This window comes from Propithecus coquereli, unplaced genomic scaffold, assembly GCF_000956105.1.
Source record: "Propithecus coquereli isolate 6110/MARCELLA unplaced genomic scaffold, Pcoq_1.0 Scaffold370, whole genome shotgun sequence".
Taxonomy (NCBI): domain Eukaryota; kingdom Metazoa; phylum Chordata; class Mammalia; order Primates; family Indriidae; genus Propithecus; species Propithecus coquereli.
The window spans coordinates 1,078,142-1,092,172 of record NW_012149397.1 but is presented as its reverse complement, the minus strand read 5'-3'; the positions used below and the strand labels follow the sequence as shown (position 1 = coordinate 1,092,172).

Below are 14,031 nucleotides of genomic sequence, written 5' to 3'. Positions count from 1 at the left end.
TCTCCCAGAAGACTCACCTCAGTACACATCAGAGAATTCACACAGGGGAAAAACCTTATGAATGTAGTGAATGTGGGAAAACTTTCTCCCAGAAGTCATACCTCAGTGGACATGAGAGAATTCACACAGGGGAAAAACCCTATGAATGTAACATATGTGGGAAAACTTTTGTCTATAAGGCAGCTCTCATAGTGCATCAAAGAATTCACACAGGGGAGAAACCTTATGAGTGTAATGAATGTGGAAAAACTTTCTCCCAAAGAACACACCTCTGTGCACATCTGAGAATTCATACAGGGGAAAAACCCTATGAATGTAATGAATGTGGGAAAACTTTTGCAGATAATTCAGCCCTCAGGGCACATCACAGAATTCACACAGGCGAGAAACCCTATGAATGTAATGAATGTGGGAAAACTTTCTCCAAGACATCACACCTCAGAGCACATCTGAGAACTCGCACAGGAGAGAAACCCTATGAATGTAATCAGTGTGGGAAGACTTTCTCTGAGAAGTCATATGTTAGTGCACATCAGAGAATTCACACAGGGGAGAAACCTTATGAATGTAATATATGTGGGAAACCATTTGCTCATAATTCAACACTCAGAGTACATCAGAGAATTCACACAGGTGTAAAATCCTATGAATGTAATGAATGCGGAAAAACTTTCTCCCAGAAGTCGCACCTTAGTGCACACCAGAGAATTCACACAGGGGAGAAACCCTATGAGTGTAATGAATGTGGGAAAGCGTTTGCCCAAAATTCAACCCTCAGAGTACACCAGAGAATTCACACAGGGGAGAAACCCTATGAATGTGAAGAATGTGGGAAAAGGTTTGTCCGTAAGGCAGCTCTTAGAGTACATCACACCAGAATGCATACCAGAGAGAAAGCCATAACCTGTAATGAATTTGGGAAGTCCTGAAGAAACTGATACCTTATTATATAATACGCAGTGTAGAAACTCATCTCACATTGACTGGCAAATTGTTCCCTTAACCATTTCCTTTTACACTAGGCTCATAGCTTGGCAAAAACTCCCAATCTTTTGTTCATCCAGATGGGGCTGACCGTCGAATGTGATGCTAATGATATATATCACATTTAATCCTGGCCCTTGAAATAAATCACCTTACATTCTTCCTGGTCTGTGTTAGGATGGAGTAGAGATGACTTTTGCAGCAAACTTGGGTCCTGTGTGTTGAACATGATAGAGCACAAGGTCAAAGAAGCTAGTCTGAAAAATTGTGTGGAACTGAATTCTCCACTTCCAGATACTCACCAGTTGGATTTTTTTTTTTTAAGTAAGAATTAAGTTTATATTCTGTTAAACTCTTACAGGTTTGGACTATTAGTTAAATACACATAGTTTAGCCAACTCTCGGTTAGACTGGGATGAAACCCTATGAATATAATAAATTTTAGAAGAACTATAAGAATTCAACTTATCATTGGACACCAGAGACTTTGCATGAAGAAGAAAACTGTCAACATCCTGAATGATCTGAAGCCTTCATTAAAAATCAGAAAAATTCAAATTTCAGGGAAGAACACAAAGCCTTCATTACAGAGTGAATTGCTTTAAGCAACAAATAATCAGAATAAAATTTTATATTTTGAATAAATAACATTTTTCAACAAACATTGAAAGTCTTTTTTCAGATAATTTTTTTCTGAGGAAATACGTCAGTTTCAGAATTGAAAATAAAATCTTCGCCTAGAACTGATGTACTAAAACTTATATGTAATATCAAAAATTTTATAGAAAATATATGAGAATATATTTACCTATAGAAAACCTCACTGTTGAATGTGAAGTTTTAAAAATGGAGGAATGACCTGAATTCTGTGGAAAATACCAATAAACGTTTGTGAATAGTCTTTGAGCTATGTAGAACATCCATATGAGTCTATGTGTAAACAGGTCATTTATTATCACTGGTGATTTCTAGTAGGAGCCAACAGCCAAACTTGTTCTGGATATGTCCGCTTCCTTTTCTGAGTGTGTCCTCTGTTGGCTTCCCTCAGCTTGGTGCTAATACTATTTTGGTCTGCCCATTGTGTCTGAATATTAGTCTTGCCCTCTTTTTCTAGGACCCTGGAGATCCCTGAGATTTCCCAAGCATTCTGTGTATGTGTCTGTATGGATGGTAGTGGTGGTATTGATTCTTACATGCATTTTTGGAGCCTTCATTTTATCCCCCTCTTGTGGTTCATTTTGTACTGAGTGATTATAAAACAAGTTATCTTCTCAGCCCCCTTGTATGCATATAGCCTCTGCATCTGGTCTGGGATCTTTTTTCCAACATTTTGATGCCTGCTCACACTGTGCATTGTAAACTAGTGGTATTTCTACAAAGCTGGGACAGCAGGTTTTGGAATTGGAATGAAAGGGCTACTTCATGGCAGAAGCACAGCACTGGTGCTGAAAAACAGATTTACTTGTGGTAAAACAATATAATATATAAGCCAAGAAAACCTTTGGTTATTCTGCCATCATTTTAGCCTACATGGCTTGGTCAGCACAGAGAAGAAAGTAAACAAAATCATTTCTAAAACCTGGACCACAGAGAATTTCTCTCAACCCTTTCTGCAAGTTTGATCTGGTAGATTGAGCATGAGGACAATAAACCATTTGACTCTCTGAGAAAAATTTCCCTAATCATTATCCCTTGTTCATGCCGTATGAAGGGAAAAATGATGGTATATCTTTAGCATTAATTAGAGAACAGGTATTTCTTTGACACTGGGTTGTTATCAGTTAATGTAGTGCCAAAAACAAGAGCCAGGAGTAAAAGCCCGCCATTGGACAAAGGTTGTGTCATCGTACCCAAAGATCAGAGACTGGGTCATCACTTGTGGCAGAAAGGTACTAGCAGCTAAGGGAATCTGTTTCCCTTTTCTTAGTTTCTGACACCTTGATGTAGCTTGAGTTTATTACACAGTGTCCAAAGGGAAATGAGAGCCAAAAATCATGTTTCTACATGCTTAATTTTTAGAAAAGTATAGATGAAAAGGAAATTAACCCTGTGTATTTTTTAATTAATTTTAGATTTACAGAAAAATTGCAATGATCAATTTCTATATACTCCTCACCCAGTTTCCCTTATTAATGTATTACTGTGTTACATTTGTCATAACTAAGTAACATCGGTACATTATTAACTAAACACTTTTTTTTTTTCAGATTTCACTAGTTTTTCCCTAATGGCCTTTTCTATTCCATGATCCTATTGGTGTTCAGAAAATGATACCCTAAACTGCAGGCCTCAGAAGCAATGTTTTCTCTGACCTTCTCTGCCCTCCTGTTTCTCAGCCTCATTCTTCCCCAAGGCTAGCCACAGAAACTAGAATACCTCTTCCCCAAGGTGGGTTGTATTAATAGAAACCAGAACTCTTTTTCCCCAAAGCTGGCCATAAAACCTAAAAATGTTAGTCTTATCTTGCTGCCTTTCTGTGTAAGAAGTGGCCATAAAGAAATTCTCTGACCTGCCTTGTTTGATTATAGGTCATGAGACCTTCATTCCAGAAAGAATCCTGCCCCAGACCCAGAAGGAAGGAATGCTGCACAGAGAGGCCATGAACAACCTAGGCAGACAGGCTTTGCTGGGTTCCTCCCCACTGCCCTCAGTCTATTACTATTAGATATACTCTTTTTGTCCAATCATATTTCTGCACGGCTGTCTTTTGTTATAAGAGTGTCCGCTGTGCCCTTTATGATGGAGAGGATGCATATCACACCCTTTCCACCCCTACGATCCCAACCAGGATCCCACATTGCATTTGGTTGTCATGTCTCCTTAGCCTCTACTGGTCTGGCAATCTCTGACCTCCCATGTTTTTGATTACCTCGATAATTTGAGGAATTCGTATCAAACACTTCATAGAATATTCCTCTTTGGGGACTTGTCTGGTATGTATTTTTTTAAATAATTGCACTGGTGTTAGTAAGTGTTTGGTAGGAAGACCACAGAGGTACATGTCATTGTTATACGTATGCTGTCAACATGAATGGTCACTGATGCTAATCTTGATCACCTGGTTGAGGTAGTGTTTGCCAGGTTTTTCCACTGTAAAGTTACTTCTCCCTGCACTTAACAGTTTTGTTCATACAACAACCTGCTGTCTATGCAATGGGAAGGTTATATAAGCATTCTCCAGTTTACAAATGGATTGTAGATATGACACTCATTTGCTGGATATTTGGTATTATCTATTTTTTCTGGAAATGTTATTGCAAATAGTGGCTAAGCTCATAAAAACCTATTTTGCCCATTACATGCCTTGTTGATAGCACTAGTAACAATCCAGCATCTAACTACTGTCCCCATGGGGAAATGCAATATTCTAGGTGAGGGTTTCTGGAAGCTAATCATGCATAACAATAGAATGTGCATGTTTCCCTAGCAGGTCCATCCCCATAGGCTACCAGGCACCAGAATGAGGGACTCCACCAGCTTAAAACCTCTGGTGAAGACTGTTTGGTCCAGTAAGGGACAGCTAGAAACTGGTATCAAGAGCTAGATATGAGTACCTCAAGAAGATAAGGAGTGCCAGGGCTACTTCTCAGTCTCAGACCAGCTTCTTCATCATCCCTCCTTTTTTTGTTGATGAGCTCTCAAAACTAGTCCCTGAACTTGCTTTACTGCCACTACTACTGACCCTACCTTTTTTACTTACCAATCAGAAGAACTTTTCCCTGCCTTAGCTCTCAACATAAAATGGACTTGTATAGCAAGCACCATGCTTGCTACTTGTTAAATATTTATTTTATAAATTATCAGTCTGTCAAATTACTCCTAAAATAAGATCATAATCCCTTTTATGTTTCTGATTTTAATGTCGGCAGCAATATTAACGCACATAGTTTAAAAATCAAAACATCCAGAGTTTAGAAATGGCCTCAAGTTGACTCAGTTCACAATCCATATTTTTTGGTTTTTGGTATTCATTGGAGTATGAATGAACCTTTGCCCTTGTCTCCGTTCCCCAGGATTTATCCAGGTGTCTTCACATCTCTTCACGAGAGTGGTGCCCAATTCTTCTATACCTCTTTATCCCTTTGGACTTTGAGTAATGGAAGAACTGAAAGAAAGTTTGTCTGCATTTCATGAGCCAATCAACCCAGGGGATTAAATAAATAATTACAGGAGATATAAAGAATGATAACTAAGAAATCTATGATTATAGAAGAAATAAGTCAGGCTTGAAAGCAAGATGCCAAATGCCTGTATAGAGGTTTGAAAAAGTGTTGATAAAGTGTATGGTACTAATGAGAGCAGATTTTAAAGGAATGAGAGTATTAGTATTAGGCAGAAAGTTAAATTTAGACATCATACAGGCATAAGCAGATGGCAGTCCTTATGAAATAGATATAGAAATATGAAAGACATAAGAGAATATAGTTACCCTAAGATAATAGCTAAACTGTGGAAGGATTATAAAGATATAAAAGACTTATTAGTAAAGCAAGAATACATGGGAATATGTTATTGCACACACAGAATGTGTATCATTGCTGACATAAGTGCGGATGAAAGTTTAATAGAGACTTTTATAAAAGCAACACCTCTGTGGGAGAGAACTATACTGATTGGTTTACATGTGGAGAAAATTTCTGTTAATAATATGTTCTGAATACAGGCATATACCTCTGAGCATAGATAATAGCCCAACACATAGAATATAATCATTTCCTGGTTAAAATAAACAGCAATAAAACTATATTGTTAGACTGTTCTGTAAATTGAAGATAATTATTAGGGACCAGAGTACAAGTGAACCCAAGAAAAATAGATCATAAACCAAAAAGCACACCAATAAGTCTATTAGCTAAGAAAATAAGGGAAGGAATAAAAGAGACCACTGAACTTTTCGAAAGAAGACAGAATAATGGCCATCAAACATATAAAAAAAGTGTTCAACATTTCTAATCATTAGGAAAATGCAAATCAAAACCACAATGAGATATCACCTAACTCCAGTGAGAATAGCCTTTATCAAAAAGTTCCAAAACAACAAATGCTGGCGTGGATGTGAAGAGATTGGAACATTCTTACGCTACTGGTGGGACCGCAAATTAGTACAACCCCTGTGGAAAGTAATTTGGAGATACCTTAAAGAGCTAAAAATAGAAATACTATTTGATCCAGCAATCCCAATACTAGGCATCTATCCAAAAGAAAAAAGACGTTCTATAAAAAAGACATCTGCACTTCAATGTTTATAGCAGCACAATTCACAATTGCAAAGATGTGGAAACAACCCAAGTGCCCATCAATACATGAGTGGATTAATAAAATGTGGTATATGTATGCTATGGAATACTGCTCCACTACAAAAAACAATGGTGATCTAGCACCTCTTGTATTATTCTGGATAGAGTTTGAGCCCATCCTTCAAAATGAGGTATCACAAGGATGGAAAAACAAGCACCACATGCACTCATCATCAAATTGGTACTAACTGATCAACACTAAGGTGTTCACATGGTAGTAATATTCAGGTGGGAGGGGGTGGTGGGGGTGGGTAAACTCACAACTAATGGAGGTGGAATGCACTGTATGGGGGAAGGGCACGCTTATAGCCCTGGCTTGGGCGAGGCAAAATGTTTATACCCCTATAATATTCTGAAATAAAAAAAAAGAGACGAGACCGCTGAATAAACTAGATTGTACGTGCCTTACGAGCAGATAACTCATGAGACAAACAGGTTACACCTTAAGAAATGGCCACAAAGCCTAAAGCTACAGAACTGACTGCCACATTACCAAAAATAAAAAAATAAAAGGGGTGTACTAACAGTGGCAATTAAACAGGAGTCAATTGCTAAAGAAGGCTTATAGGACCCAACTTGACAATTCTGTAAAATCTACAGTTTACTAAGGGAAGAGGATACAGTACAGCAACATCTTTGAAGTAAGTATTTACGTTATAGCCAAAGGCTGCCTCACAGCAAGCTGTCTGGAAAAGGGCCAGGCATGTGCTACGTCAGATAAGGAATCAACATGTCACAGAACACCTCAGAACCCCCAAAATGGATTCTCTGCTGGGGTTTCTTCCACTCTGCTGGACATACAGACATATTCTCAGTAGGCAACCGGGCCCAATAGCAGAAATCGCTGAAGGTTTCAGCAAAACCAGGTGTTAAATCATCAGTCTCACTGTTACCAGTAAGCACTACTGACAAGCTGCTCAAACCTGCTCCAAAACATCTTGGACTCGTGGCTACAAAGGAGCATTATTAATCAGTATGTTTTATTCCTTGATCAATGGTCAGTGATCTGCAGACACTTTAGCTCAGACTAAATCCATGTCTGCTGGACTTTCACAGAGTTGACTGCTCCCCCCATGCTAAACTTTGGTCACAGCTTTTATAACAAAATCATCTTATTTGACAAAATCATTTGGCTTTCAACAGTATATAATCAATAGACAATCAAAATGTACATATAGATTTCAAAGAGTTGTAATAACTCCTGAGGGATTGTATATTTAAACCATCTTATAATGCCAACACAAGTTGTCACATGTTTTTGTACATTTTTTCCCCTGATCTATAGCTGTCTGTACTGTATGGTATACATCTATTGAGATTTATACTTCTATTAGTATACATTTATTGAGGTTCATATGGTTAAGAATCTTCCTCAATCTGTCATCATTCAAATCTAAATCTTCCTTAGGCCATTTCTACTCCATAGAGGTAATATTCTATGAAACAAAAGCCATAAGAGACAGCCACATTAATATTGTTCCACACCGTCATTGTCTGAGCTCTGATCTGTTCATCGATTAGAAGGACATAGATCAATAGGGGAGGTATGTTTATTAGGTTGGGCATTTTACAACTTCTTCTTCATTTTCTTTTAAAGTAGAGAAAGTTTTCATAGTTTTTTGCACCAAGAAGCACGTCAGTCAAAGCTAAGAGAGCATATTATTCATTTGTTGTAAACCTCTCTTAAAACAGCAAAGTTATCTTAGATTTTTCCCTTTTGTAACACCTATTTATTAGTTCTGTCCCACTTAGCAAGAATCCACTTTCCCCCTATTTATCATTAATTTTAAAACCTTTCCCCCCTAGTGAGTTACTCCGATTAAGCCATAGTGATGGTAGCAAGATGAGACACCCCAGGGCTTCCTCTTTGGTCCCTTCTCATGCATATGTGGTCGGCTTGGTTAAGTACGGAAAAATATGGCTCTCCTGTCAATTAGGCACCAAAACATTAGCGTAGGCAGCCCCAGCTTAGTGAGGTGCAGGGAGAGGATCATTCAGCCCACCAGTCTCTTTAGAATTCTTGCTATTAGTCAAGGTAATAGACGTATTCTCTGGTTTTGTAATGTTATCAGACACCTGGACCTTAATTTTAGCCCCATTATAGAGACTGCCAGCATTGGGGAAAAAAAAATGTTGTGAAGTAGGGAAGAGTTGTATGTAAAATCCTTGCATCCTCTTTTCTGTCTTCCCTAGTACCACCACAGAAGCATACTAATTTATCTAATCAAGACCCACCTGTAGTTTCCTCATGGTAAGTTACAGAACAACACTGGAGATTTATAGATCAGCCCTTCAATCCTTTGTCACCTCCCATCTTTTTAAACAGGTATTTTAATTATTCATTTAACTTATATATCAAACCATTACTTTGAGGTTAATATGGACTATAATATTTCTTTCCACAGTATTGCACTGCATGGGCAGTCAAGTGAGTACCTTCATCTGAAGAAATGTAACAAACACGATAAACTGATACAACATATATTCTGTGCTAGTCCTTTGATAATATTAGAAGCACTGGCTTCATTCACTGGGTCTTGAAGCCAACCCTGGAAAATCTATCAAGTTCTGACAGCAGTCATTTTACTTCATTCAGAACAATAGATGCTCAGTTAACTACACCCAGAGTAAGCAATACTTAACAACTAGTTACTAGGCCTTCTAATGAAAATTCAGCTGTTAATCCTACTAGAGTTGCCTCGTATATGATGAGTCATTTTGTCTTCTTTCAAAATTTTTTTTATGTAGCTTTCAACATTCTTACTATGATGTGTCTTGGTGTGGATTATTTTGTGTGTATCTTGCTTGGGGTTTGCTGAGCTTTGTAGATTAATATTTTTTTCTCAAATTCGGAAAGTTTCCAGACATTATTTCTTCAAATATTTTTTCTGTTTCTTGCTCCCTCTCTCCTGTCCTCCCATTATGTATACATTGGTGCATTTATTGGCTTGCCAACTTCCTCTGAGGTTCTGTTCATTTCTATTTTTTGGATTGCATAATTACTATCAACTTATCTTTCAAATTTCTTATTCTTTATTCTGCCATTCAAATCTGTTGAGTCACTCAAGTGAATTTTGTGTTCAGTTAATGTATTTTCAACTCTAAAATTTCCTTTTCTTTTCATAATTTCTATCTCTTTATTAATGCTTTCATTTTCATGAGACATTGTCATCCTGTCTTCCTCTACCTCTTTAAGCATGGTTACCTTTAGTTCTCTGAACATGTTCATAATAATTGCTTTCAAGTCTTTGTCTGCTCGGTCCCACATCTGGGCCTTCTCACAGGCTGTTTGTATTACCTGCTTCTTTTCTCATGTGTATGGGCAACACTTTTCTATTTCTTTGCATGTTTTATTTATTTTTTTGTTGAAGATTGGATATTTTTAATAATATAGGCCAGGCACAATGGCTCATACCTGTAATCTCAGCACTTTGGGAGGCCAAAGTAGGAGGATTGCTTGAGGCCAGGAGTTTTAGACCAGCCTGGGAAACATAGTGAGACCCCATCTCTACAAAAGAATAAAACAAAAAATATCCAGGCATGGTGGTACACACCTGTAGTCCTAGCTACTCAGGAGGCTGAGGCAGGAGGATCGCTTGGGACCAGGAGTTCGAGGTTACAGTGAACTGTGATTGTGCCACTGCACTCCAGCCTGGGCAACAGAGCAATATCCTATCTCTAAATAAATAAATAAAAATAAAAAATATATATTTTAACAACTCTGGATACTGATTCCCCTGCCCATGGGGCCTAGTTTTTTGTTTTATTATTGAGTGACTTGGCTGGACTATTTTGGTAAAATCTCTTTCCCAGTAGTGTTAAGCTTCTGATGTTTCTCTTCAGAGAGCATAGCTTTGGGCATGTGAACAGTCACCTTAGGATGACCATGATTTCATCAGGACACCCTTAGGATGCCTCTTTTCCTGATTTCTCTGTTAAGCTGTCTGCCTCTGTTAGTCATGCCCAGCTGTTTGCTTCCACTAATTTCCAGCTGATTGCTTTATTGTGTGTGACAGTATCCTGGGGCATAAATTGTTCCATAGTTTAGTCTGACTAAATTTGTCTTCTTTTCAGGGCTAATTTTTTTTTTTTTTTTTTTTTTTGAGACAGAGTCTCACTCTTTTGCCCGGGCTAGAGTGAGTGCCATGGCGTCAGCCTAGCTCACAGCAACCTCAAACTCCTGGGCTCAAGCGATCCTCCTGGCTCAGCCTCCCGAGTAGCTGGGACTACAGGCATGCGCCACCATGCCCGGCTAATTTTTTCTCTATATTTTTAGTTGTCCGATTAATTTCTTTCTATTTTTAGTAGAGATGAGGTCTCGCTCTTGCTCAGGCTGGTCTTGAACTCCTGAGCTCAAACAATCCGCCCGCCTCGGCCTCCCAGAGAGCTAGGATTACAGGCGTGAGCCACCGCGCCCGGCCCAGGGCTAATTTTTGAAGCCAGTGTTTCAAGTTTGTTCAACCCCAGGAGGGCTCTTCGTAGCTAGCTTTTTTCCTGGTTTTATTTGGTAAACTAGCTGGCCTAGAGTTTAGCTCTTTGCTGTCCTGGAGCTAGAAGCCTCTTCGTAATTGCTCACCAGAAAAATCTCCACTATTTCCAAGAGTTGCCTTAGGCTTGAACTTCCCCAAACTCTGTTACCAATAAAGTCAGAATTCTTGGGGAGAGCATTAGAGCTCCCTGTTTTTATGACCTTTCTCTCTCCTGGGACAAAATCTTCTCACCACTGATCTGGATCTGGGGCTGGAGACAGTGGCCAACTTATCTCAAAGTGACACCCCTGTTTATGTGGGAGGTGCTGAATGAGGGCAGTAGCCTCTAGTCTTGTTGGCTTACTTCTCTGTTAGGGAACCTTTCCCTATGAGCCCTATCAGCCCACCATGCATGAGATAGAGACTTTGTTCTACGAAGGATGGAGGAGGAGAAGGAAGCTCTTACCTGCACTCACCTGGAATTTAGGCTCTGTGCCAAGCAGCTGGGAGACTGAGTTATTCTGCTGGCCCTCTCTTCCAAAGGAGACATTGTAGTTCTTGGCTGAAAGCTGGGGGTAGAAAGAACTCCGTCTACTTTCCCACGCCTATTCAGAGTAGAGATTCTGTAGGTTGAGCAGTGGGAAGGGAGTGGAGGGAGGGAGTCCGTCATGGCTCAAGTGCTGGAAACTCTCAACTCTTCTTACTGAAATTTAGTAGATTTTCTTGAAGAAATTTTTCTTCACTTTCTGTATACCCTTAAGATAATTTCCACATACTTTAAAAGGTTATTTTTTCAAAAAGATAATTTAAACCGGTTATGGTTATTTCACTGAAGAATACTTAAAGAAAAATATCCAGATACCAAAATTCAAAATGCCTGATAGCCAGTAAAAAATTACTAAGAATGCAAAGGAAAAAAATATTATCTTTCATGAGGATAAAAACCAATCACTACAGAAGACTCATATGTAACATAGAATATAGAATTAGTAGACAAGAACATTTAACAAGCTATTTTTAAGACTTCCCCTTTCAACTCCAATATGTAAAGAGTTTAGAAGCTGTCACTTCTGTCCTTACAAAAAGAAAAGCTATAAGAAATGGAAATCAAAGCCTTTTTTTCTACACCATCAGAGAACTCAGGTCACAGGGCAAACTGTCACTCCAAAATCTAGAGGGAGACAGGCACTTCAGAGATATACATCTAAGAGCTGCTTACCTGGAGCAGAGGCCACAGAGCTAAAAGTTGGTAGAAACACTTAAGTAGTGATTTTGATGAATTACTGGAGACTGAGTGTGACTACCTTGAGCAGTAGAGACTTCTGAATTCTGAGGGCCCCAGTTTTAGGGTGACCCTTTTACTGCAGGAATTTCAATAGATTCTCAGGACAGAGATTTAAGAAAGATGTCTCATGGCTCTAATTTTGGAGGGGAAGAAGAATCCATGTAAAATACACCTAGAAACTTCTTCAAACAAAGTAATAATCACCAGGAGAAAAGAGTTTGTCAGATATTTATCCTGGCTGAGAGAAGGAAATTCTTCCCACTCCAGCCAACTTTAGCCTTCTTGTATTAATATTACCTAAGAAGGAAAAACAGAGGTTGGGGCTTCAATGAAATAGATTGGGAATTCTGTAGCCTGAGAAGGGAGTGGGGGATGGAGAGAAGGAAAGCTATATACCATTGGAAAAGGGTAAGAAATGCTTGTACAGCTCACAGTCCTGGCACATATGCCCATTTAGAGACTGAGATTTAACTGGAAGATTGCAGAGCACCCCGACTTCCCCAGACCGTACTGCTGCACCAGCAGGATCACATGGAATAATAGTGAATTACAGCTGAAAGTTCCAAGAACCAGACTCTCTCTGGGAAGTCCAGAGGAGACAAAAATATGGACACTAGAGGAATTTTCAGCCTTTGGTACTTGTAGCTAGAGCAAATAGTAACCACAGCTCAACTCCTAGCTGTAAATCCCCACACTGCAGGCCTATTTACCTCAGTCTGTATTACCCAATACATACTTTTCAACCAAAAATTATGTGGCATGGCAAAAGACAAGAAAAAATACCATCTGAAGATGAAGCAATCATCAGAGCAGACTCAGATATGACATAGATGTTGGAATTACACAGACAGAAAGTGGAAAATAACTGTGATTAATACATTAAGGGCTCTAATGGAAAAAGTAGACAACATGCGAGAATAGATAGGTAATATAAACAAAATGATGGAAACTCTAAGAAAGGAAAAATAAAAGAAATACCAGAATAAGATTAGCATTAATGTCAGAATAAATAAAGAACTCATACAACTTAAAGACAACAAAAAACTACCAAACAACTGAATTTAAAAATGAACAAAGGACGTGAATATATGTTTCTCCAAAGAAGATACACAAATGGCCAATAAGGACATAAAAAGATGCTCAACATCAATATTTATTAGGGAAATGCAAATCAAAACCACAATGAAATACCACTTAAAACCCACTAAAATGGCTAATGCACACACACAATGATTGTAAAAAGTGTTGGCAAGGGTATAGAGAAATTGTTGGTGCATTGCATTATTGGTGAGAATGGAAAAACTACTATTAGCAAATATACACCAACAAACTGGATAACCTAGAAGAAATGGGTAAATTCCTAGAAACATACAACCTACCAAGACTGAATCATGAGGAAATGGAAAATCTAAACAGGCCAATAATGAGTAAGGAGATCGAATCGGTAATCAAAAACCTCCCAACAAGGCAAAGCACAGGACCTTATGGCTTCACTGCTAAAGTCTACCAAACATTTAAAGTACTAATACTTGATGCTTCTCAAACTCTTCCAAAAAATCGAAGAGAATATAAACTCATTTTATGAGGCCAGCATTATGTGAATATTAAAGCCAGATAAAGACACTACAAAAAGAAAGCTACAGGTCAATATCCTTGATGAATATAGATGTAAAGATGCTCTACAAAATAATTGCAAAGCAAATTCAACAGCATATTAAAAGGATCATACACTATAGTTCAACGTATGAAAAGTAATGTGATACAGTTAACAGAATAAAAGATAAAGATCACATAATCATCTCAGTAGATTCAGAATAAGTATTTGATAAAATTCAACACCCTTTCACATTTAAAAACTCCCAACAAAAAATAGTAACAGAGGGAAATTACCTCAACATATTGAGGACATATATGAAAAGCTGACATCTAACATCATACTCAAAAGTAAAAAACTAAAAGCTTTACCTCTAAGGTCAAGAAAAAGGCAAGGATACCC

General features: G+C 38.3%; 1 protein-coding gene across 1 annotated transcript in view; it reads left to right on the top strand.

The window, feature by feature from the left end:
• Positions 1-1,190, top strand: part of LOC105816401 (zinc finger protein 658B-like) — a 550,416-nt gene extending 549,226 nt beyond the window's left edge. The window contains exon 6 of the mRNA XM_012651811.1: positions 46-1,190. Coding sequence (XP_012507265.1) covers positions 46-929 — 884 coding nt within the window. The 3' untranslated portion in view covers positions 930-1,190. The remainder of the gene's footprint in view (positions 1-45) is intronic.
• The last annotated feature ends 12,841 nt before the right edge of the window (positions 1,191-14,031 follow it).